Below are 27,685 nucleotides of genomic sequence, written 5' to 3'. Positions count from 1 at the left end.
CTAATTTGGATAGCAATGTCATTGTCTCACTGGAATACACCTTTTGACTTAAGAGTATGTCTTTTTTTGTCTCATCGTGGGTTATGTTTATCAATATTGAATCTCCAAAATAGTTTTTCCCTGTTTATTGATATCAAGGCAACAACGGTACTTCAGCTAGGCTTAAATAATTGCGTTCAAGTGTTCACCATAGCTAATTTATTTTATATTCCATAATACCAGAGCAACAGCTTATACTTAGCATGGATTCAGCTAAGTTCTGAAAACTGTCCTTTATAATTTTGATTCATGCTGACTAGATAACACCATAAAACAATTTCTGTCCTTGGAATGGTATTTTCACTCACAAAACTGCTCCCTACTGGTTGTTATTTGTGTATACCACCATCCTCTGTAAACTCTGCAATGCGTTAAAATCTCAGTGTGTTTCCTGAGGTTCTGGAATCATGTTTGGCACCAACAATAATACCATATGGGGTCAGACTCCCTTAGATCACATATTGTACCTATTTTAATGTTTGAGCAACAACAAACCCTCTTAATTGTCTTTGTGCTCTATACATGAATTGTAGCCACATTATTGGCTGTTTGGAGGATCAGACTATTTGCATTAATGAGCAGGTGGACTAAGTAAAATAGTCATTGAGTGTATAATGTATTATTACAAACACCTGACAAGTACCAGAGATGTGAGATGGGCAACTAAAGTGCATATCTGTGATGCCTGATGAACAGCCAGCTGCATGTGAATGTACAAGTGAAGTGGTGTCTTACTGAAATGAATTGTAAAATAAATATGTGGCTGCTGTAGATGGATTTTCTTAATCTCATAATTGCAATTGTTTGTTGGTTTTGGATTGTTGGCAAGGGATGTGATTGTTTCTGTCTTTCTACATTTGAAGCAGGCATGCAGCCACAAAACAAAAGAGTCTGACAGAATTGCATATATGGGACTACAAATTTGTACTACACCTGGATGCTATTTGAAGCTACTGTATGAGTAATGAGCCAGTAAATGTTATTTTCTACCTCCGTAGGGCCTGGTCCTTCATTGCTTGTGACATCTGTAGTGCCACTCTAAAAGCACAGAATTTGAAAAAGTTTAAACAGCTTAGAATTTTGAATGCTAATTAGTCAGATTATAAATGTTAGCTTACTAGTTAAAATATGTAAAGAAATGTTTGAGTTTTTAGTTTGTATTCTTCGATGGTATGGAAAAAAGCAATGAAGGTCAGTATGATGGCCCAGTGTTTATTGCAGTCTTCTTTCCTTGTTAAGTTTGCTGTGCTTCATTCAAAAGAGACATTCATTAAGTTTTTTGATGGTACTTTAATTGATATTAAGGATTGCATTGTACTTCCAAGTAGTCAGCCAGCCCATGACCTGCTGGGCTGGCTACTTTGAGCAGCTGTTTAAAGCTTGATTCTCTGGCTAGGTGCTAGACATCAAGCTGTGTGTTCTTGCTCCCACTCTGTTCAGTGCTTGCATGGACTGGTACTGGACAAGGTTATGGGGTCCAGTGGCTGTGGAGCATCTGTCAGTGAAGAAAGATTTGTCTTTGCCGACAATGCTGTGATCTTTGCTGAGTCAGTGGAGGCTATCATTGGGGCTCTTGAGAGACTGAGCAAGGAGTCTGAGTGTCTGGGCTTGCCAGTGTCCTGGATAAAAATCAAGGTCCAGGCCTTAATGACCTCTGGAGCACAGCCTTTAGTGGTGTGTTTGTCTATGGAGAGAATGTTGACCTTGTTGAGAGATTTACTTAACTTGGCAGCGACATTCATGTGTCTGCTGACTCTTCCTATGAAGTCAGTAGATGGATTGGGAGAGCATGGGGGGGTCGTGAGGTTGCTGTAATAGAGCTTGTGGTGACACTGATATCTTTGCAAAAGGACAAAGGTCCAAGTCTTCAGAGTCTTGGTTCTTCCTGTTTTGCTGTATGGTTGTGAGTGACCTGAGATGAAGACTGGACTCCTTCGGTACTGTGTCTCTTCAGAGAATCCTTGGATACTGCTGGTTTGACTTTGTTTCTTACGAGCAATTTCTCACAAAGTCCCAAATGAGGCACATTACCTGCATTGCGAGTGAGCGTTAGTTACAGCACTACGGCAATGTGGCACGATTCCCCAAGGATGATTCAGTTCACAGGATCTTAATTGTTAGGGACCACAGAGGCTGGACCAGGCCAAGGGGATGTCCACGTAACACCTGGCTGCGACAGAAAGATGATCGTTTCTGGGTGGATGAGACAGGACTGCATGTCTGCCTGGGGGGTTGCCAACCAGGATCCTAAGCTCTTTCGTCATGTGGTAGGTGCGGCAGCACACTGTGCCTGTACCTGCTCTCCAACCTGACCTGACCTGATTTCTCTTCCTTGCTATTTAGAAAATAAACAACTATAGAGACAGCTGTTATAGGTGGAATTGCTTTGTGTTACTGGAAAACACATTTATATAAACTTACATTATTAGTGAGAAAAAAAAATGTTTTTAGTTATGTCCAATACCAATAAAATGCTTTTGCATTAAATGACATTCTTGTTGAAAATGTGAGATCCTAAAACTTGTTTTGAGTTAGCACACATCAACTATATTTGGCTTCATTTTTTTTGCTTTGTTATCCACTAGGTCCTTGTGTTACTTTGTTACATTTCCCCAGGAGTGGCAGAATGTAAATGCACACAAAACATAAGATTTAAAAGTGTTTTTTGGTTTAGGAGCCAGTATTTCTCAGTCACTTTTAGTCTGAAGCAATGAACTGCATAGTAGATTTTTGCAATATAATAATGGTTAACCTTTTTTTAGGCATATACGTGAGCATCCCTTTAAGGGATTTCTAGTATAGTATAATACCATATACATCCATAAATACATAATTGCATACAAAGGAAAGTTTCAAAGTCCAAGTTTCACCCCATAATGCGAGCATGTATGAATACCCTACGCCATTGCTTCCCAAACTCGTTCCTGGGGACTCCCTGTGGCTGCAGGTTTTTGTTCCAACCAGCTTCCTAATCAGTGAGAACACCTGATAGCACTGATCTCATTTAATTAGCTGGTATTTTTGTTCTCTTATTGTATACTCAGAAAAGCATAGCGGCATGATTTTGACATATAGAAATATTTCTTCTTTTGCTATAGATTTAAATGCTTAACTCTTTTGTTGATTTCATTATATTTTTCCCTTTCTCTGTGCAGTTTTCCCCCTCGTTGTATCTTATTAATGACACTTAAAAATGAGCAGAGCAGACACCCTGGCAAACCACTGAATCATCAAAGGCTGCAACTACTTTAGCATCAGACCCAGTAATTAGTAAATAATGGATTAATTAAACAATTAGAACACCTGGAAAAGCAGAATGGAAATCAAGATGAAAATATTGTTAAAAAGAACAAAAAATACATTATTCCCATATAACTGCTTAGTACATTTTAATATATTTTTTTTGCTAAACTTAGTTTTATAATTTCTATATTGTTCCCAAAACACAGAATCTGGAAAATAACAGTTCACCTAATTAGTCCAAGAGTCCAATTAAAAGCAAACTGGTTGGAGCAAAAACCTGCAGCCAACACTACTTTACACATATTGAAACTGTTGGTATATTATTATTGTCAGTAATGCTCCAAGCAATAGTTAATTCAGTTCTCTCTCATACACATTTTTTATGGAGTGAAATCTTAGTAAAAGACTTTTTCTCAGCTTTTGCTGAGTTTTCAGGTAAAATCATGCATTTGATTAATTAACTGCAGTAGGTCAGTTCTGGGGATAGGCAATGATATTTACCTAAAGTCCTCTTTGGCATCTGGATTACTTGAAAACAAAATGCATTTCTTAGTTCATTTATTTGATTAAGCCCAGAGGATTCAAAAGTTAAAGGTGAAAGATTTTGAAACAATTTTTATGTAAATTTATTACCCTTATATTACTGATGCCTTGTTTCAATATTAAACAAAACTAATGCAATTCGAACAATAGTCTAATTCAAATATGTAGATAATTTTAAAAAAGCAGAGAATCCAATGGACCATACAAACTCTTGAGATTAATATTTTGATGCATCTCATTTATTCCCTCCATCCTTTCTAGAACATTGGCATTGCAGTATATTTTCTTGATGTTTATCACAGATTTGGATAGACTTCGCATAGCTCATGGAGCAGTTAAATATCTTGAATTTCAGTGTGTGATTGCACAAATGATATATTTTATATGTAATTCTCACGTGGTTTAGCTTAATAAACCTAGGAAACCCTCAGCACTTCAAAATAAAAACCAATCATTATTTCAGTTTTTTTTTTCTTTTTACAAGATGTGTTCAGAAATAAAACTACATAATTAGCCCATGCTTTCAGAGCACAATTGTATGGCCAGTCAGCTGTTAGATTCCAGGTTTTACCTTGTAGCGTCCAAAAATTAGCATACAGTACCTGATGAAGCCACATTGATTAAAAAATAATAGCAGAATGGATTGCTCGCCAATTAAAACACCATACATAGAGCCAATAAGAATATAGATTGTTCACATTTTCTTATTGGTCTTTGCTACAGTTTTTCATTCAGTTCAGAGTTACAAGGAATCAGTTTCTATCCCTGCATAACTGATCGCAAGGCTGGAATGGTACATCAATTCATTGCACGTCAATGTCACATACACCCATAGTCACTTGTATTGGACCAGTTTAGTGTTGCTATTTAATATTACCTGGTGCAACTCCCACACTGGTACAGAACAAATATAGAAACTTCACATGTGCAGCACCAGTTATTGTTATGACAAGAAGAACTCAAGACAGGTTTCAAACAAACTATTTCTATATCTCTGGCTAGGCTACAAAGGTAATAAAATGAGCTGTTTTGTATGTGTTATTCTTTCAAAAATATAATGTGTAATAAATGTTTTAAAACTCCCACACTGAGCAGACATCAATATGGCTCATTTTATAATCATTTAATACTGTGTCCAATGTATTGACATCTGTGCAGAATGACAGACACATTAAGTTGGTGGGGTGCTAATGTAATCCCCTAACAGATTTAAGGCACTGTCTGTGTTGCATGCATTTAGTTTTTAAAGCCAATAGAGTGTTCGTTAGTATAGTCACAGATGTGGAAGAAGGTCTAAAGTGCAACATAAAGTACAACATTGGCACTTGGTATTGGTGAAGTTCGATGTAACTTCTATTTACATGCTTTGCTGAATAAATATATTCTGTTCGTTATCATAACACTTTATTAATATCAGACCATGAAAGCAGAGTAGCCTTATCATATACTGGATACGCAAAAATGGCTGCTAGCCTGTAAAATATTATAGATTATTTAACAGATAGTTGTATCTATTCATAAATTGATTATTGACCCTGCTAAATCCTCTTAAGGGCTCCAAAGGCGAAGCCTTTCCAGTTAGAATGGGTGTAAGTTAGGAATATACCCTGGGCAAAAAATACCACTAGATCACAAAAGACAAAAAAATGACTGAAAGTCACAACATCAGTGGCACCAAGACCTTATCCACCTTCATGAGAGCCAGTGGCAGGCTAAGCATCAGCATGTCATGCCTTTAGCAGAAACAAGCTAGAAGCTTGCAGATCAACAGCTCTTTAGAGACATTTCAAGTTTAACCTCAGTTTCATTTTTGCTAGAAAACAGAATAGTTTTGCATAGTAATACAATGAACTTTACATTGATTTGTGCAAAAACCCCTTCTTAATTTTTATCCTGCTAAAAGCAGACATTGCATCCATCCATTAGACAGCATGCAGTAGTCTGTTCTTTGGGTTAAAATCTTTTCAAGTGGTACATCATGTGTAATATAGTGTATAAAACAACTTTACACAGATGTGCAAATTTGTCTTTTTATTTATATTAGTTTAAGATGTTCGTACTTGAACAAATAACTGCATGGCAGGCTTTACGCACATTTTTCAGTAACAATCATTTTTCCCCTTTCTTCCTAGACTAAGAAGCTACAGATATACAACCTACAATATTATCTGTTTGAGAAAGGAAAATGAGCTTTTAACTTAGCAGCAAACATAATGTCTGGGTCAAGCAGCAGTTAGTATGGATAATGCCCCAAGGCCCCCCCCAGCTAGTTCACCAATTTGTCACAGTTCAGTAATTCTGCAAATGCCAACAAGAAATTAGATGGCACAGTGCAAGACATGAGTTAGGCATCAGCTTTGATAGCTACCTCTTTATTTTTAATTGGTGTTTATTTCAAAAGGTAAGCAGGAAAATTCAATTAATTTATGAGCTACTCTATTTGAAAGAGGTAGCTTTTCTAAATATTGTCTGGGTAATAAAGGAGGTGGTTCATGAACTTTATTTTTGTGTAGACATTCTTAATATGTTGTTTGATTTTGGTTCAAGACTGCTTTACATGATTACCCGGTTTTATTATTTTCTTCTCTGGAAAGTTTGATTTAAACAGGACTCATTAGGTGTGAAATTTTATGTTAAATGCTACATATTGTCAAAAGACAATAATAGAGCATTTTATTCAAATTTTCACTCTGTATGTTGCCTTTGTAGGTTCTAGAAGTGGTGCGCTCAAATTATGACACTTTGACATTAAAGCTGCAAGATGGCTTGGATCAGTATGAGAGGTACTCTGAGCAGCCCAAAGAGGCTGCCTTCTTTAAAGAGCTGGTAAGTAATAATATAAGATGTGCTGTTTACATAACCATTCAAAAAGATACATACACAAGAATTCTCTGAAGTAGTACTTAAGCTTAATGTGGTGTAACTCCAACTCGGGAACCAAACTTTCTGGTTGTGTCTTTAACAGCTTCTTCATTATTCATTTCTAAAATGACTTGGCAGAAATTGCAATTACCTAATCATCCTGGTATTCTGTGAGCAGGGTTATAGTATATGTGCTGTGACTATTTTGTAGTTTTAAAGTGAGTTGTCTAACTTTCCATGTTTTCATTAGCTTGCTTTTTCTGTCTTGCAGTGATATTGATTGTAATAAGGGTTGTTGGCTTTTTATAGCCATCTTCCTATTAGTTCTACTGATCCTATTGGGAAGAGTAATCCCATAAACAGTAAATCTTTACAGACAAGCTGATCAGCCAATAGGAGCTATTCAAAGAACAAATAAAGAAGCTGAATCACTTGTTTGAAAAAACAGTAGGAATATATATATATATATATATATATATATATATATATATATATATATATATATATATATGCAACAGCTAAGTAACAGAATACTCTAAACATTAGCAAAGCATAAAATACACAGTATTTGGTTATAGTAAGCAGTACTATGCGCACACAATGTGGGTTGAGTATAGCAGAACTGCTACTTGTATCTATCATACATTTGCTTGATGGGTTTCACTGACACCTGTTGTTATTCTCTCTGCCTGCTGTGTAACCTCCGACTGAACTTTAAGGCGCTGCACAGTGTGTTTTATAAATATGAAAGCTTCAGGGAGATCTTCCTGAGTGCTGAAGTTCCTGTTTTAGACGTCTAGATTTCTGGCTTCAACCTGTTCCAGTGTGGCTGGGGCTTCCATGGAGGCTGGCTGGTAGTTTACGTTTATGGTAGTTGTGGTGTTATGCATCGCCATGACCTCTGCACAACCGACTATGTACTGTCGTTGCTGCAACTTATTATCAAACACCAGGTTCACGTCTTCTCTGGCAGTGCCTATCAGTGCCTGTGCCGAACAGTAATTTATTTGTCTTCTTGGAGCTTGAGCCACCACACGGTTGTGCAATGTGTTTTTTAACAAATGTACACATCATATGTGGCAAATTCTATTTTTTTCCACAAAGAGTTAGGCGATTCCACCACTGATAAGCAGCTAGTCGAGGTGTGCTTGGGTTTGCCATTGCATCTGAGCTCAGCAGCGTGGCAATCATTTGTCTCTTATCCATGAAATTAAACAGTCAGTGATTTTGTGATCTGCCAGATGGTGTCTTTGAATTGCTGACTACACCACACATTGGAAACTCTGACCATTGTGGTGTGAGTATCAGCCAACCTATGTCATTTGATCACAGCATGACAGTGACAAAATTGTACCAGTGTATAGTCCCCATTTATACGTTAATTAGAGTAACATGTTTAAAATAATTTAAGCTAGAGAAATTTTGTCCCTCGGTTTGTTTCTGGTGCTCATTTTGATTCATATGTTATACAACTGTGAAGCTTCAAGTAAACCCATCATTGTCTTGTCTTGGGGATACATCGATTGCACCACCACACTTCTTCTTCCCTTGTGGGATCCTGGTATAGAGGTGATCAGAGAACACAACACTGGTGGCTTATCTATTCCAAAAAAATTGGTGTTATAGTTAGTGGTAGTGGCAATATGCCATGATGCTGACTATTTTTTGACACATATATATATTTTAAAATCACATATCTTCTTAGCAGCCTATGAGGTTGCAGTCTTTTGAACTTTAGAAAATATAGAACAATTTAGGAGACTGTACAGCAGTAGGGGTTCTTTAGCATTCTAAGCAGGAGTTTATCTCACTAGTCTTGATTTTGTTCACGTATCCAGATGGCTTTGAATAGAGCTGTCTCAACTGTAGAATTATAGTATTGTTCATCCTCTGCATCTTTTGTCTTCTCTTAATAATATCTTGCAAACAGCTTCTTCCACTGGCCTACAAAGTGCCACGACTACCACATTGAACCCCACAACAAAGGGGGAGAAAAAAACTCGTAGATCTAGCCCACCTTAAATCTGTTCGCAGCCTGGTATCCCATCCCCCCACCGCCGCAGAAAGTGCACAATGTTCTGCCAGCTCATGCCTTGATTGATTATCCGGGAATGAAGTACTGGAGTTTTAAAGTGGAAATAATAGATCGTTATTAGGAACACATGCATTTCATGTGTGTTCCGTTTTTACAATAATCTGGGTAAACACATTGTTAAAACAGAAACATGTTTCTTATTTTAGTAGTAAATGACAAAATGTTGGCATAAACTATATACTATGTGAAGCCTGAAGTCCAAAGATCAAATAAACACTTTCACAAAAGGTTCAAGGACGATACAGCAGCTTCCGTGGCATAGCGGTAAGATTTGCTGACTTGTAATCAAGAGTCCCTGGTTCGATCCCGACTCACTCCTATATTTGCCATTTTCAGTAGTTAGCTGTTCTTATTGTCAATATTATACAGTACACACATATTTGGTTTGCGTCTGTAACAGACGGTGTACATTTATAGGACTTGTAAAGGTTACCCTTTTTTTTTTCCACCTTTATTCTCTCAGTAACGGTCACGATACATACTACTGCCCTAGGGATCTGACGCTGTTAGTTTTTATTTGAAACTGGGAGTAACTGTAGATGTGAGTGGTGTTTTGAAGCAATGGAACTAGACATTCTCTGATCCAGAGGGATAAAACCTGACACACAAACGCTGGTGAATCTGCCTTCTTTGTATCTTACTGTCACTTGATTTTTTGTATTCAGTTTTATTGAGTGTTCCTTCTCATGCTGAATTAGTATGGTCTATGATGTCAAAAAAAAAAAACCAGAGACATAGATATATATGATATTTGGAATTGTTCATTTTATGACCTGAATAGTACCAATCAGAAACATCATCGCACGAATACAGTATTATTTGAAAACAAGCAGCGTCAGATTGGGTGTTAATTTATACTTCCGCTGTTAGTTACAGTCAGATCAGGAGAGGCGAGGGGTTAGAGCATGATTGTGATTGAGAGAATAAAACTGAAAAAAGCTAACTTTTACAAGTACAATACATTTATACCCAATGTCCCATACATTTGTCTCTTTCTTTTTTTGCCTGGTGCTGCGTTGACATTGTTCACCAGAGAGCGTGAGCTTATTCAGTGCGAGCAGGAACACGCAGGTGGCAAGTTGCCGTGTGCTATATTAAGCTTGACCTGGCGGCGATCAACGCACATGTACTTTGCAAGGCATGCACTGGGGCCACTGAAAAAAGAAGAGCGTTCATGGCTCACCTTGCAGAGGAACATCGTCGCTGCATCTTACTAGAAAAGGCGATGGAAAAAGAAAAGAAGGATGCAACATTGCCAAGCTTCTGTTCCAAGACAGCCACTTTCCCCAGGAAAGTAAACTCAGAGTCAGTGTCAGATGCCCTTTCAATGTAATAGGAACCACAGCATAGAGAGAAGTGTGCACATTGCAACAGGTACACATGTCGTAAATGTAGGAAGGACAGTCCTTGCGTGTGTGTGAACTGTTAACATTTGAATTTGATGATTGCATATAGCGCTGAGCTGTCCTCTCTGTACTATTCTTTCCTCTGTATGTTAGGGAGTATAAAAGAAACAACCCCATACAACATCATGTGGGGACTGGCAAGATCAGAAAAAACAAAAAACATACGTTCACCAATTACAACCGCAAGATGTTATGAGAATGAATATGAATAATGTTGCACCTGTGCCACAATGTTTTCTGAAATGTACTATAAAGGTCATAAAATAATAATTCCAAATATCATATATACCTATGTCTCTGGTTTTTTTTTGGTTTTTTTTTTTTTGACATCATAGACCATAACATAAGGTGCATACTAATTCAGCATCAGCAGGAACACTCAATAAAACTGAATTAAAAAAAATAAATAAAGTGACGGTGAGATACGAAGAAGGCAGATTCACCAGTGTTTGTGTGTCAGCTTTTATCCCTCCAGATCAGAGAATGTCCAGTTCCATTGCCTCAGAACACCACTCGCATCTATGTATAGTGATTGTTACTGAGAGAATAAAAGTGGAAAGAAAATGGTAACTTTTTCAAGTCCTATAAATGTACACTGTCTATTACAGATACAAACCAAATGTATTTGTGTACTGTATAATATTAGCAATAAGAGCAGCTCACTACTGAAAAAAAATTGCAAATTTAGGAGGCAGTCAGGATAGAACCAGGGACTCTTGATTACAAGTCCGCAAATCTTACCACTACGCCACGGTAGCTGTTCTATCATCCTTGAACCTTTTGTGAAAGTGTTTATTTGATCTTTGGACTTCAGGCTTCACACATTATGCCAACTTTTGTCATTTACTACTAAAATATGAAAAAGTTTCTGTTTTAACAATTTGTTTACACAGATTATTGTAGAAACGGAACACACATGAATTGCATATGTTCAAAATAATGATCTATTATTTCCACTCTAAAACTCCAGTACTTCACTCCCAGACAATCAATCAAGGTATGAGCTGGGAGAACATTGTGCACTTTCTGCGGCAGTGGGGGGATGGAATAGCAGTCTGCTTGTCTTTATCACCACATTTACAGGACAAAAGACACTGACGGAGAGGTGCTCACGGATTTAAGGTGGGCTGGATCTACGAGTTTTTTCGTAGGCTCTGGTAATTCTAGTGTTAAACTTTTCAGCTGAAAACCAAAAAAATGACAAATAACTGCACTAGTTTTCTGCATCCAGATCAGCCATAATTAAAAGCTGGCTTTTAATTGCTAGTACCTACATAAAGTGTTCCGATCTAGATCTGGAAATTATCAGTGTGTTTTTATGGAACACGCGGAAGTGCCTTCTGCATGAAGACTGTGGTCAACCAATGGGGCATGTTTTGTGCATGGCTGATTATAATGTGCTGCTTCAAGAACTCATTTTTTGCCAGCTATATAATGAGGCTTTACCAACTATCCCATGTGGTAAGAGAAAAATTTTGTTCAATTTTAATACCCATGAACTACATCTATTTTCTGTTCCATTTATTAAGTATAGAATCATGTATGTTCTGTTAAGTGGCAACTCCAAATTAGACCAGTGTGGGTGAGAGTTTAAGGGTGTGCTCTGATGAGGGTTGATTCTAGTTGTAAGTTTTGATAATTTCAAACAAATTATGGACATATTTTACTTACTTCTTATCTGTGTATGTATTTATTTGTTTTACTGTAGTTTTTGTGTGTATGTGATTGCTGGTAATGTGTGGGAGGTAGAAATATTATACCTCCCCTGTCTGTCTATCTTGATTGTCTGTCAGTCTGGCTATCTTTTCATTTGAAGCAAGTAAGATAATGTTGATTAAGGTCCCATCTCATCATTGCTGAGGCCCAGTGGTGGTGTAGCATACAACTAATTATTCTAAATGTATGTAATCTATTTGCACTGGTAGACCAGCATTGAAAGTTTTAATAAAATAAGTACTGGTTACATAATGATCCTATTTGCTTCTTGTTTATTTTATAGGTACGCTCAATCAGCTTGAATGTGCGGAAGAATGTGTCCCTCAACACTCTGAGCCAAGACTTCCTACTGAAAGAATTCTCTTCCATATCCTGAGACTTTGTCTTCGTCTCAATTGAACTGTCATTCTCATAATGTGCTCCCAGAGTGCCCTGTAGACACTTTACTTACACTGTGATCGATGCAGACATCTCTCACACTGACTGTGCTGCCCAAAAGAATTGAATATTTTCAGCTGTGAAATAACCAGGCTTTGTAATTGTTGTTCAGACTCTGTAACTCTACATCTGTTTGGGGTAGGGGGACTATTGGGGGTATCCATCCTGCCTTCTGCAACACTGAAATGAACAGTGTTCATTAAGGCTGATTGAATTAAAACAAATCTCTCTTATTCTGTTGTGTCAAAAATACATTGTTGTTTTATGGAAATTTTTACTGTTATTTCAGTCTAGTAAGGGATCCGAAGAGCAGTCAGCTAAATCAGGTAAACTGAATATAGTGAATCTGCAAATCAATAAACTGGAAGTGAAAAGCACTGAGGGCTTAGTTAAATTGAGTTGTGTGATCTGAAAATTTGCTAGAGTGCAGCATCAAGAACTTTTCTTTTGGTTTCCCAGGTAACAATGAAGAAATCAATGTTGTTAAAAGGGGGTGTTCAGTGCTGCAGTGCGCTCTCTCTTGCATGTGGCAGTCCAATAGTTAGCGAGATAAAATACATCCTAATAAAGATTATGCTTTATAAGGCTAGTCTACAGGTTTCTCACTGATTCCTGAGAGTAATACACTTTGTTTCAGGATGGTAGGAGAGAAGATGTGTGTAAATGGAGATGGGAATGCCTTGTCATGTGTCATTGATATACTCAGATAGATTGTTTAAAATAATTGACCATTCTGATGAAATCGTACGTACCACCTGTTTTAAATCTTGCTGTATTACCTGTTATGGACAAAAAGTATTCAGTGTTATTTATATGTACTGTTCCTTCAAATAGACATTTTTTAACAATTCCAAGTGTTAAAAAATCTTATTTTTTATTTTGCATTGTTTTATGTGTGGGATGTTATTTTCCTTGAGGTTACCTGACTCTAGCCTGTAGGAGTTTTTGCTTTGAAACCCAGCTGTGCCAATGATACACATGAACATCAGCTAAGGAGTTTGGTTTAGGGCTGTTACTTCACTAATTTGCTTTTCAGACTCAGTGAACTATAAAATTAAATTGAATTAGAATTTTTCTTCACTGCACCTAAAACTGTCTTACTGAAAAAAGCACACCAATACAGAATAATGCCATTATTGTTGCTTGGAAACACAATACTCTGCATAAATTAAAGATTTTCCTTCTAGAATAAGCTCACTTGCCACCAAAGAAAAATATAATAGCTTTTAAAAAAGAAAAAAATACAATTTGTTGTTCTACCATTTTAGTCTCCTTAGAATATTAACAGTAGACGTCTGGGAGAGGATTGTCGGATTTTGCATTATGCAGCAGATGGTCTTAAAATAAATGTGTGTGTGTATATATTATATATATATATATATATATATATATATATATATATATATACACACACACAGTGGGAATGGAAAATAGTCCCATTTTTGTTGCTTTAAAGCCCTTTGAAAACACATATACCAATATTTTTCCAGCTATACAATGCAATCTATAACATCCAAGTGAAAGATGCACAGCTGCAGTTCAGAAGAATTTTTAAAAATAAAAAACAAGAAATGCTGAGATTAATAAAGGATCACCCCCCTCCTAAACAATATTTGTAAACTCAAATCAGGTGTAAATAAGCACCATTTCCATTGCAGACCATGGCTACTGGCTTTCTTCCACCTATGATCAATTGTAATCAGTGTGATTAGTGAAGCATAAAAACAGCTGTTTCCTGGAGCATTCCCTTGCTTGGTAGTGCAACTGACAGCAAACAACTGACTATGGCTGGCAAGCCACTTTCAAAAGATCTCAGGGATAGAGTTGTGGACAGACATAAGGCAGGAGGTGGATACAAAAAAATCTCAAAGCTTTATCAATCCCAAGGAGCACAGTAAAGTCCATAATAAAGAAGTGGCAAGTGTTTGGTACTACTAGGACCCTCCCTGGACCTGGCCGTCCCTCCAAACTGGATGGAAGAGCAAGAAGGAAACTGGTAAGAGAGGGTACCAAGAGGCCAATGGCCACTTTGAAGGAGTTACAGGATTTTATGCAAAGAGTGGTCATTGTGTGCATGTGACAACAATTTCACAACCGCTTCACAATTGTGGCTTGTTCTGGAGGGTTGCAAGGAAAAAGCCACTTCTCAAGAAAGGCCACATTAAGGCTCGTTTGAGCTTTGCCAGAATGCACCTTGAAGATTCTGATGCCAAGTGGAAAAAGGTCTTATGGTCAGATGAGACCAAAATCGAACTATTTGGCCTCAATACCAAACGGTACACCTGGCAGAAATCCAATGCAGCTCAACATCCACAACACACCATATCTACAGTAAAGCATGGAGGTGGCAGCATTCATTTGTGGGGGTGTTTCTCTGCCGTAGGGTCTGGGGCTGTCATTAGGGTAGAAGGAAAAATGGATGGGGCAAAATACTGGCAAATTCTTGAGGAAAGCCAGAATACTGCCAGAAAGTTGAAGATGGGCAGAATGTTCACCTTTCAACACGACAATGACCCAAAGCACACAACAAAATTGACCACACAGTGGCTGAAGGAGAAAAAAGTGAATGTCCTCATGTGGCCCAGTCAGATCCCAGACCTAAATTCCGTTGAAAATCTGTGGAAAGATTTGAAGGTAGCAGTCCACCAGCACTCACCATCCAATTTGACCAAACTTGAACAGTCCTGTAAAGAAGAGTCGGCAAATATTGCTCAATCTAGATGTGCAAAGCTGATAGAGAAGTTTCCCAAAAGACTCAAGGCTGTCATTAAAGCAAAAGGTGGTCTAACAAAATATTGACATTGGGGTGCGATCCTTTGTTAATCTCAGTATGTCTTGTTTTTAATTTTTTATAATGTTTCTGAACTGTAACTGTGATATCTTTCACTTGGACATTATAGGTTGCATTGAGTAAGTACAGCTGGGAAGAAATATTTTTGTGTGTTTTCATTTAAGGCTGTAAAGCAAAAAAAATGGGAATATTTTGAAGGTGGTGATTCTTTTCTATCTCCACTGTATATAATATATACTTACACACATAGTAACGGAAGGAAAAGAGTGGGCAATTAATCTGTCTGCTGTGAGTAAAGGTTCTACAGCTTGTTTTCCCAGTTTTGTCAATACATTTCTTACATGAATGCATTAATGTTACTGTACAATACATACTTTTTACTTTCTCAACTAGACAGCTGCAAGCAGCCCTGAAAGGTGGGGACGTAATTCCTATCAGCAACTACCCTGTAGAAACCTATGGGGGTCCATGTCAGTTATAACCGACAAAGTCAGATACAATAGCAGTCCTGGAGACCGCTGGCAGCCTACATCCTCTTGGGCATTTTACAGTAATATGTGCTGGGTCATCGGCAGAATCTTTCCATTTGATGATTTTTAATGCTCCCACTTTCTCAGTTTTAATTCCCAGCTTTGGAAAGGAAACAGCTTGTTCAAAAAGCAATGACACCACGTATCACAGTAGGATACCAAGAACAGAAAAAAGAATACAATTTATTTTTGTATAGCCCAAAATCACATTAGGATGTGCCGTAGAGGGCTTTGACAAACCCCCAGCCTTGACTCTAAGAAGACAAGGAAAAACTCCCCCCCAAAAAAAAATCTTGTAGGGAAAAAACATGGAAGAAACCTTGGGAAAAGCAGTTCAAAAAGAGACCTCTTTCCAGGTAGGTTGGGCTTGCAGTGGGTGTCAAAAAAGGGGTAAATACAATACACAGAGCAGAAGTAATCCTCAATGCAATATAATGCATTGCAATAGTGCAATAGATATATTACAAGTACAGAGCAGAATTCAACAGTAGATTATCTTACATAATACAATATGGGTTTGTTCAGAGTCCTGGAGACCTTGGCCATCAAGCTGCCTCCCCCTATTGGCCATTCCACAGTTAGCCAATCCGATGAAAGGACCCCTCTACTCGATGATTCCTGCTATCTTCCATCAGAGATGACTTTACCTTAGGCAGACAGAATAGAGAATAGTTGACATTTTTACAGGTTTGACTTGCATGTCCCATTGTCTTCTGTGTGGAATTTGCAAGAACTGGCATCTTGGATTTTTTTCAAAAGATGTATGTTACGTGAATCACCTTTTCTGTGTGTGTGTGTGTGAGAGAGAGAGAGAGAGAGATGCACTGGGCACAGCCAGCAGGTTGGTTTTTGCCTTATGCTAACCATAGACAGGATAGACACAAGCTTCCTCCAACCATGAACAGATTTAAGCAGGCCTGAAGATGTAGGTTATGCCTTTGGTTTCATCATTCAAACATAATATGCGTAAGTCTTGTGTTGTAATTTAGTGTACAGTTAAGAAAAAATAAGGTTTAGAATTCATTATGTTTAAAACTAAAGAGCATCCAAAATAAAAGCCAATTTTGTACTATGCCAATTAGAGCATAGTCGGCTCCAATTTTTTTTTTCCATGCCTTATGAGGCATTATTTAAGTGTTGTATGTCCTGCAGTGTATAGAGATTTGTTGTTTCTGCCAACAATGAAAAAACTGCTTATCTCACAGTTGGTTTATGTTTGTGGGAAAGGTGCATACATGGGTTTGGGGTCACATTAATAATGTAGAAAAGTAACATAGAAAATACCGTTTTTACAATAAGTCTCTACAGGTTAATGTGTTAGAGATCGGCACTAATCCTGCTGTAAAATGACTGGACATCTTAGAACCTGAAAATGTAGTGCTGTCATTTGTGACTTACCAAACATGATGTCCAGAGTAGTTTAAGTAAAGTGCTCCCTAGAGAGCAGCAGTAACTGATGTTGAGCCTAAATAAACTCCATTCTCTGGAGATGGCTCAGTAAGAAATAACACGGACAAGTAGTCAGATTATTTGATAGGCAGGTCTAAGGTCCGGTGCCCTGGGACTCAGACCTCATAATAGTTGCTGTTGAGTTTCATGTGCTCCAAGTACCACAAGTCCAACACATGCCAGATATGTTAAGGTTGCAGCAGGCATCTTTAAAAATGTTCTAATCCAAGGTGTCAAGACATTTGCTTACATTTTTTTTTTCAATTACCTTATAGTATTAAGTGTTTTGGATGTTTCTTTGACAACAATGAATATAATATTATGATCCAACTGGCCAAGGGATGATTGTATAATTATTAAGCATCCAAGATAGCCACTTGTTACACATTGGAGCCTGTGATAATCAGTGACGAATTGTAAATAGCCACAAGGGAAACTCAGGCAAAATCTCTTAGCAGATAAAAGCCTCTGCAATTAATGTTATATTGATTGAGATGGTGAAATTTCGTAGAGTGTATGCTGAAGACACAGCCAGAACCAGTGGACAAGAGAAGCAAATACTTGAAGATATCTGTCACAGGAAGGCTCTGTCCCTGTGCAGCTTTGAACTGGATTAGCCCATGTCTGCTGGAGACTGAAGAATATTGTGTTCTGTTATGCTTTGTCTACTTTTATTTTTTAGAGATCTTAATTATAAGGTCCCATTTTCTATGCTGTTTAGGATTATCTAAAGATGTGTTGTTGTGGAAGCACTTATCTAGTAAGAGGCATAATGTCTTTATCAGTACTGATGGTTTGCACTGCAGTGTCTGTAGCCTTGGGCCTTTGAAGCAGCATTTTTTTATATGTGATTATTTTCAAATAAGCATTGTTGTAAATACATTTAGCTTTCTGAATTTATTTATGTAAATAGGAAATCACTTTAAGATATTGAGTAGTAGAAGTCGAATTTTAATTATGATTGTATTCCCCAGGGGACCATGTGATGCTCGGTGGAGTATGGCTGTGTTCTACAGGTGCTCCGTAACCTGACCCCACCTAAATCTCTCATCAAAGCCTCGACATACCTTTCTGAATAGTTGGTGATTTCTTTATGGCTCGTTCAGGTCAACAGAATCATCCGAAGTTCAAGCCCAGTGAAGGAAGCCCAGAGAACTTCAGTGCAAGCTGCCATGGCTGCAGATGCCGTTCAAAGTGAATTGATTGTTGACCAACTGAAAGCCAAGCCTTTGTCTCTGAGCAGAATGTGCAACGCTAAACAGGACAATCCAGAGTCAATTTTCCAACCTTCCTACCGACATCGTAGAAGTTAGAAATGAACAGCAGAAACTTTCATCTATTTTTATGCAGTTCTGCCTTCAAGTGGATCAGCACGAAGCAAAGATATTCTCTTTGCGTGCCACAACCAAATCTTTCTGTGAAAGACCTTATGAACAAGAGGACAGAGCAAGAAGGGATACTGTAAGTGTTATTGGAATCCCAGAGAATGCTGAAGGTTGGAAATATGCGCAGCTTTCTGGAAAAACAGTGGCCTGTGTGGTTTCCTTCTACCCTTGATTGGGACCAGAGGTTATTCAGGCACATAGAATACATATGAAGGACCGTGACAGCACACGTCCGTGTCCTATTATAATCAAGCTGCTCTGTTATTCTGACAGAGAAACCATCCTGAAAAAAATTATGCCACTTATGAAGGACGGAAGATTCACTTTTTAGTCAACTACTCGACCCACACCACACAAGTATGCAAGGCCATGACTCCAGAGATCAGAAAGGCTTGACAACTTGGTATCCACATGTGTCTGATTTATCCAACAAAGCTTAGGATTTCCTTTTCGGGAGCACAACAGCTATTCACTGACGCTCAACAAGCGCTTAATGCCCTGGACTTAATCCAGTTGACTGGTACTTGGCCACTTTGACTGTTTCATCTCAGCTATTTCTGTCCAGTTTAATTCCTTTCTTTGAAACATTGATTCATGTTGGCTGTTTGCATTGACTATTTTATTTTGTATATTTTTCTTTTCGTGAATATACTTTTAGCTGTTCTTCCGAACACGTTTCTAAGTTTTTTTTTGTATTTATGTAGGTATGTAACTATGTAAATATTGAAGTTTATATGTATTCTGATGTATATTTCCTTAGGTTCAATGGGAGTTCAAACTGATTTGGGATGGGTGGGACCGGGACGTAAACCTGCTATGCTCCGGCAACAGAGTGCCACGAGCTGGGTGCTTCTGTCAGTCCCACTATTGTTTAATACCTTTTTATGTGTTACTTGTAGTTCTGTTTTCAGATATGTATTTGGAATTTTCGCCATTTCGGCAATTGTGCTGTGGAGGATGGGGATAGGGTAGGGTTGTTGAAGTTTAGTTATAGACATAGTTTTTGTTAGATTTATTCCAGGGCGTCTGGGAGTGGGATTCTGGAGCTATGGGGGTGTGGGAGTGAGATTCCAGAGCTATTCTATATATTATATGCAGTTGCTGGCAGGCCCATGGGTCAAACACCCAAGTTCTCATTAATATGTTGCCTTAACTGTTCCCTTTCTCTATTTCCTAAAGGCTAATATAACTGTCTTTTCCTGGAATGTGAGGTCTTTCTCTTCTGCTTGCAAATGTTCAAATGTGGCTGACTTGTTATTTCGCAATGAGGTGGATATAGCCCGTTTGCAACAGTCCCATCTTGTGGCCAAAGACATTAATGGGGCAGCCTACAAACGTTAGTGTGTGGCTACAACCTCCACCACTACAAAGAAAAAAATAAGGAGTTTTGGTTTGCCAAGCTTTGCAGCCAAAGTTTCTTGGTTCTGGAGGTGAAGATTGACTGTATTTCAGTATATGTCCCAACTGATATTACTAAATGCATCCTTTCCTTTTCTGTATACCAACTTATCATTAGTATGGATTGACCCCCTACTTGATAAATTACCTGTTCTGATTACACAGTGCGTTCCCCCATTTTCATGCATGCTGCTAAACTTATTTCAGATCTAAACCTTGCAGACTCCTTTAGGTTATTAAATTCATCAACTAAAGAATTCTCTTTCTTTTCCCCTCGTTTCAAGTCTTTCTCCAGAATAGATTATATCTTAATTTCAAAATCTCTTGCTCCTCACCCAATGAATGCATCTCATCTTCTTTGTCCGACCACCCATGTGTACATTTACAGTTTTATCTCCCCCATCTGTCCTCCAAGCCACCCTGCTGGCGATTTAATTCTTCTCTACTTCAAAATGCCAATTTTATTGATCAAACCTCCTCTAAACTTGAGGACTTTATAGTGTTGAACAACGACACTGGCCTGACTGTTGATTTTCCATCCAGTATAGCCCATACGGCATGCAGGAATATTAACAATTTGGAGAATTGTCTGAATACTCTGTAAAATGCACGCCCGCGTATCTCTGATCCAGCACATGAGCTAAAAATTACATAAACCAGAGCTGAGTTAAATGACATCCTTATGAGACTCGCAGAATTTGAAATTCATTGCACTCACACCTGTTACTCTCTCTCTGGTTGTTAGCACTTAGATTACGCACTTGGGACTCATTAGCCTCTATGACCCAAATTAATTAGAGATCTGATGATATCACTAACCAACCCTCAGAAATTAGTAAGACTTTCTTTAACTTTTATTCTGAACTTTTCATTCGATGGATGTGTTTTTTCAAATCTATTGATCTGCCAAAACTCAAACAAACTGTCCTGGCCCGTTTGGCAGTCATGGTCTCAATAGAAGAAATCAAAAAAGCTTTAAATGCTTTTACAAAGAACAAAGCTCCAAGGGCTTCATGTATAAGGCTGTGTGTAGAATTCACACTAAAACACGGTGTACGGACAAAACTGGAAATGTGTGTATGCATACAAAAATCCAGATGCATAAAACTGTACACACGTCAAGTTCCATGCACTTCCCCTTTATAAATCCCAATGAAAATGAAATTTAATGCAATGTGTACGTGCCTACAGCGCCACCCTGGCTCCTCCCATAATTTTGCATTTTGGATAAAAGAAGAACTTGAACGAATGCAAAGTGGAGACAAGGAAGCAGTGGTATAAAAAAACAAAAGGAAGTTAATGGAGTGATACAGCATGGAGGAGACACTTGAAAGTTCAAGTTCAGAAAGTTGAACAGGGCCCCAAATAAAAAAAGTGGGCAGATATCAAAGTCTCTGTGAAAAGGCGAGTTGCAGCCCATCGTCTGTTTATTCTGTTTCAGAGATTATTACAAAAGCTGACCCCTGTAACGAGGACACAAATCTAGGTGGTGATGGTGCTGCTGTGCCCAGCACATCTTCAGGCGCTGGCTGTACACACACCTCTGCCTCAGAAACTGCAGGGCAACCATCTGGTGGTGTGCTGACGGACGCGGTTCTGGAGTTACAAAATACAATAGTGGATGTTGTAAGTGATGTTGCCAATGAACTAAGGAATATAAGGGCTGTGCTATGTGATATTGACCACAAACGTAATGAATTGGTTAAAAAAATAAATACATTCTAGTGAATTAAAAATTCTTCTAGAAACTCTAACCACCAATACATCCTATATAATATTGTCCATAGACTTTAATGTTACCCTAGGAAGCATTTCCTGATGGACCAATCCCTTGATTCACTCTGTCATCAGTGTGCCCATAATGCACAGGGTGGGCACCTTTCTGTACATGTTCTGGGATTGTCCCACTGTTGTTGTTATTTAGGCTTCAATTGCTAAGGCCCCCTCCTCTGTCTTATCTACAGTATCTCTCTTCCTTGCTGTCTACTTCTGTTAGATTTCTCTACTCTCTCTCTTTCCCTTCACAAGCAGTGCATTGTTTCATTGGCCACAATATTAGCCAAAGTTCTAATAGTCTCCCAGTGGAAGCATCCTGTGTCTGTCACTTTCTCGGTCTAGAAGTCCTCTTTTTACAACTTGGCATCATTATAACTGTCACCCCGTGTGGATTAATGGGGTACCTGCGCATTCTATTAGTAAATGGGAAAATACGATCTCCCTGATCAAGTCATGGCTGACTGCAACCCTTGTTTTCAATCAGACACTTTTCTATTAGATTTCTTTCCTCAGCCGGATGTGTGGGCCTCTGGGCCCTGTCAGTGACCGCGTGTACCATCAGTCTGAATTTATTATCCACTTTCTTAAGTAGCTCTGGGGTGGTGTGGGTTTTGGGTAGGTGCTGGTGGAGGGTTTTTTTCTTCAAAATTTGAATATGAAAATGTCTTCGCCTTATTTGTTTAACATCAATAAAAATCGATTACCAAAAAGAAAAAAGATTGTATTATCCTAACTAATGACAACTGAATATTAGACCATCTAGCGAGATTATTTAACTTAAATAATCCTTAAAACTGTTAAAATATTATTACAGTTATTTTTTTGTTTATATTTGTGTAATTGTAACTCTATATATATATATAAAGTATATATAAGTTGAAATTATGACAAGGAAACAGGATTTTACATTTGTGTTAATAAGGAGCTGATTTTGAACCCAGCAGTTTCAGTGAATGTGCGCTTTTTGTTCAAGTCTCTCCTTTACAGTCCCCTGCAACTCCAACTGGCAGAAGGGGCCATTGTAATGTTCTCCTTGGCTAACAAGCTTTTCACTCCCACATCCCAAAAACGTGTGGTAGGTGAGTTAATAACTTTAATTTTGCTCTGTGTGAGTGGCAGTGGTTGTGTCCTGTGATGAAGTGGTAGCCCATCCAGGTTTCTTCCTGCTTTCTACCACATGTTGCCAGGGTAGACCTGGGCTCAAATAAATTATAACCAGTTTGTAAATAGCAGATGGGGGATCCTCAGCTAACAATTGAGTTACCAGATACTCTCTGTTTCAAGACTCCAAGGTTAGTTAGTATGAGCAGGTTAAGGGTCCAGAAAGTTCTTCAAATTAAAACTTCTAAAGCTTCTGCAAATTAGAGATTTGATCTTTCTTTTAAGAAGCCTTTGATTATTCCGGTTTGCTGAGCAGACTCAAGACACAGGTCAGGATATGTTTATGATTGCACTAAGGGGAAGAGCTTTGTATATCAAGATCCTTGTCCTCCGTCTCCTAAAGCTATGAGACAGCAGCACTAGCACCGCAGCATTCCTGTCGCTCAACATCCTCCTTAAATTCACATTTCCAGCCAGTGAAAGTGAAATCCAAATCCCACTTACTTGATCGGGTGTGCTTTATGTGGCAGTGTGTGTGAGTGATGGACTGGCACACCGTGTCCTGCCTTGGACCCAGTAATAAATAGATCTGCCCTTTATCCGAGTCCAGCCATAGTGTGTGATGTGAAGTGTGCTGCTACAGTATATAAAATAAAGGCCGATGGTGATTATGTAACACCCACCTAGTGACATTCTGCACTTATTACCCACAAGGCCCTTGGCAATCCTCCTGCATTTAGCCACACAGGCTCGACCTCCGCCTGCCGTCACTCGTGATCAGTGGAGCGGCACGTCAAAGCCTACCTGACACCTGAACAGAAGACGGTCTTGAGCCGGGCGAGTTCAGCTGCCTTATTGTGTTAGCGGCTCGAGGTGCTTGTGCATCTAATTAACATCTCTCTTGGGCGGCCGTGAAAGGAGATTCATAATAAACGCTACATGCAAAGTAAATGAATAATTTATCTGTAAATGCATGCATGCCTGATACTCGCTCTCCCATCGGAGGGAAGATTTACAAAATGAATTTGTTGCAAATTGCGATTGTATTTCTCATTAGCGATGCTTTACGTTACTGAATCAACACTGTTGTCGTTGGCGAGCAGGCTTCTTTTATCAGGCCCAGCGGTCCGCTCAGACACATTCACAGAGGAAGCCTAAAGCCTTGGCTTTCTGTAATCCGCAGCCTAAATGTGCGGGGTCGTGGGAATTGTGGATATTTTTATGCCGTCTCTCCAGCTCAAAGAGACAGCCGCTGGATTCTAAATGCACTTTAGTGCATTTGTGGCAAACAAAGCAATTCATGAATGTCGGAGTTTTTGTGATACCTGTTTTATATCTCTGGAGTTATTTACAGCATCTTGATTTTTAAAGTGTCAGTAAATAAAAACACCCAGGGTGTCATAGCTCTGTCCTTGTGCACAGGCAACAGTGGAAAGTGTGAGGCTAAGGGGTGAAATCCCACTTCTGCCTCCATGGATAACCCAGAGGGAGCCCTTGAAGCTGCAGCTGTGCCCAGTGTAAGGCAAATACAAATATCTGCTTCAGGGACAGGCCATTCATTTACTTGTGTTTTGGTTTCACATGTTACTAATTTGTTTATTGTGTTTGCTTTTGTTTCTTTGTCTTACTCGTTTTTATTTTCATTTGTATTTGCTTTCATGGGCACGGCTCTGGGTGACAATGGCCATAATATAAAAGAGTGCACCATGTATTGTGTAGCATTTGAAATTTGATTTAATCAAAGGGAGAGACCAGCACTTAGGCAAAAAAAAAAATCCAACTGTTTCAAAAAGAGATTCTGGTTGTGAGCTTTGTTTGCCATTAGGTTTTTGTTGTAGGCTTCACTCCACTCATGAATATGGATCAGTTACCTTAGAGTGGCAAAATGCAGAGATATTTGTGATTTTTAGCAGAATGATGTCATGTCATCCACTAGATGGCAGCAGAATCCTGTCACGAGTGTTATTCAAGCTTAACCTGAAAACAGATTATTATGCGTCATCCTGAGTCTGACTCGGGTTTAACTGCTACTACATTGACTTCTGAGCCCGAGTCACGCTCAGGATGAACACCAAGGAGGTTAAATAAACTTCATTCAATTTTTTATTTAGTAAGGTCATGTTTTGTGGTGCTACAGTATGTGCAAAACACTACATGGCAACCAGGGGGTCTCGTTAGTTCTGCGACATTGACTGATCTTATTGTGGTACTATGGCCTACGTAATAAATTAGTTGGAGAGAATGCTATTACTTAGGATATTCCTAACTTACAGTAAGCAGGTAAATGACCACATAGATTCACATATTACAGAGGGGGGGTTTGAGCGAAGCGATCGTGACCAGATCCGAGCACTTCTCCTTAGCGTGCGTTCAGCCGTCACACCCCCCCCCACTCCTCCTCCTCCTCCTCCTCCTCCAACTTCAGAACGCACAAAGCAAACAGAACAGCAATATTGGCAGAAGCCGCACAAAGCCAGTAGCTGATCGGTTGTCCACTTCTGCTTAGCGTGTGTTAAGACCCCCCCTTCACAATGCGGGGAGCATTATAAGTGCAGAGAGAAAGAGATTTAATTATGCCCGGGGCAGGAAAGGACAAATATTGTTTTTACAAAAGTTTTCAAGTAAAAATGAAAATAATACATACTGTATGTAACAATTCCCATGAAAATAACAATGTCTTTATCCGGTAAACCAAACAAGGGGGTGGGCGAGCGAAGCAGGCAGGGGGCGGAGCCCCCTAGTGATAATAATAGTACAGTAACCCCTCGCTATATCGCGCTTCGACTTTCGCGGCTACACTCTATCGCGGATTTTAAATGTAAGCATATCTAAATATATATCACGGATTTTTCGCTGGTTATGGATTTCTGCGGACAATGGGTCTTTTAATTTATGGTACATGCTTCCTCAGTTTGTTTGCCCAATTGATTTCATACAAGGGACGCTATTGGCGGATGGCTTAGAAGCTACCCAATCAGAGCATGTATTACATATTAAATAAAACTACTCAATGCTATAAGATATGCTTCCTGCGCGGAGCTTGATTGTTTGCTTGTCTCTGCCTCTATCTCACCCTCTCTGACATTCTCTGCGCCTGACGGAGGAGATGTGGGCAGAGGGGCTGTTTGCTTAGAAGATACTGACGCTCCTCTGAAAAATGCCGCTTTATTGCGGTGCTCCGGCAAACTTAAAAGCACACGTATTGATTTTTTGATTGTTTGAGAGCGCTCGCTCGCTCTCTCTCTGACATTCTCTGCTCTTGATGCAGACGCTCCTTTGAAGAAAAGATATATTTGCATTCTTTTAATTGTGAGAAAGAACTGTCATCTCTGTCTTGTCATGGAGCACAGTTTAAACTTTTGACTAAAGGGTGTTATTTCATGTCTAGAGGGCTCTAATAATGTTAACAGTGTGGGAGAGTTTATAAGGGCATAAATGTATAAAAATAACCATACAAACATATGGTTTCTACTTCGCGGATTTTCATCTATCGCAGGGGGTTCTGGAACGCAACCCCCGCGATCGAGGAGGGATTACTGTATTAATAAATCCACGATGTAGCGGAATACAATAGCTGAACCGTGATACAGCGGGGGATTACTGTACAAACAAAATCCATGCCACCTTCTGACTTCTGACCAGCATCAAGCAGAGCCTCCACCTACATAATGCATCGAAACTCAGCCTTTAAGGTGTGTACTGATCAAGACCTTCAGACGTCGACCAGTGCCCACCCCTACTGACTGCTCTATAGTACTGGCACAGGTTCATCTTGTACCCCATGAGCCTAACGGGGCTGATGACTTTGCTTTGCTTTGTTTTTACATGGTGTAAAATAAACACAGGGACACTGTCAAAGGGTTGGGGAATCGCCCATATACTGTAGCACAAAAAAAAATGTCCAAGAAAAAAAGAGACCGTCACAAAAGGAAATGAGGGTGGTATATACAGGTGGGTCTGCAGGAAGTGCTGTGGAGGAAGAGGTGTGATCTTGAGGACTGGAGCCGGAAGTGATGTTATTGGGTGGGTTCTTCAGTTCTGCTGGGAGAGAGGAAAGAAGAGTTAGAGGGCAGCGCCAACCCCCTGGTTTGATGGGTAACTGCATCTATTTGAGCCTGTAAACTGTCTCCCAAGAGCACGTGTGTGACAATGGCAACGAGAACCAAAAACAGAACAAACGCAAACAGGGAACTCAATCTGACGATACATGGCATCCTGCTGATGAAGAGCTTTCTGCTGTCTGTAACGAGCGGTGAGTGATGTGTAACTCTGTTCTATGCTCATTCTTTATTGTTTCAGAGGGTCCACCTTGGCTTATACGGGGGTTCTAAACCCCCAGGGGACACTCTGTGTTTTTTACCTTGGTTACAGTTTCAGTCTGCTTCCAGTCATTTCAGATGACTGATTAAGCAGGAAGTGTCCAGTCAAAGGCTGTGATCGTTGCCACTGGCCATACCTTTAGACCTGCCTTTATGTGGTATAACGGCTGGGGTCCCTAATGACAATAGAGAAAAAAAACCAACAAAAATACCAGGGAAATGCCCATAATGCATAAAGCCAACTCACCCTGCTGATATGCCTGACATATTGACAGTAGACATTGTCATGGTCTGAAGGCCTTGTTTCAGGGGACACCGTTTGGTTCATAAACGTAACTTACGAGGGGGACATTTGGGTCAAAGTGGACCATTTAGTCTTCAGCATCATCTGAGGGGAAATCATTCAAACTTGTGGCCTTTGTTTGATGCTAAATGAACTCATCTGTAGAACACAGTAAACCATTTGGTCTGTCGGCCCTTGTGAAAGCCTACCTTTGGGTCTAGAGGTCTTTATCTGAGAGAGTTGGCTCAGTCCATAGCTCTGACCTCAGAATGGACACTGAGCTTCATCTCAGGCTGAGCCTGCTGAGTATG

General features: G+C 39.2%; 1 protein-coding gene across 3 annotated transcripts in view; it reads left to right on the top strand.

Moving 5' to 3' along the window:
• armh3 (armadillo like helical domain containing 3) overlaps positions 1 to 13,191 on the top strand; it is a 196,803-nt gene extending 183,612 nt beyond the window's left edge. For all 3 annotated transcript variants that reach the window (XM_039775147.1, XM_039775131.1, XM_039775140.1), the window contains 2 exons: positions 6,535 to 6,651; positions 12,188 to 13,191. In XM_039775147.1, coding sequence (XP_039631081.1) covers positions 6,535 to 6,651; positions 12,188 to 12,280 — 210 coding nt within the window. In that variant the 3' untranslated portion in view covers positions 12,281 to 13,191. The remainder of the gene's footprint in view (positions 1 to 6,534; positions 6,652 to 12,187) is intronic.
• The last annotated feature ends 14,494 nt before the right edge of the window (positions 13,192 to 27,685 follow it).

Source organism: Polypterus senegalus, chromosome 1, assembly GCF_016835505.1.
Source record: "Polypterus senegalus isolate Bchr_013 chromosome 1, ASM1683550v1, whole genome shotgun sequence".
NCBI classification, from domain to species: Eukaryota; Metazoa; Chordata; class Cladistia; order Polypteriformes; family Polypteridae; genus Polypterus; species Polypterus senegalus.
Note: the sequence above shows the minus strand (reverse complement) of the source record. Positions and strands in the feature narration are given on the sequence as shown.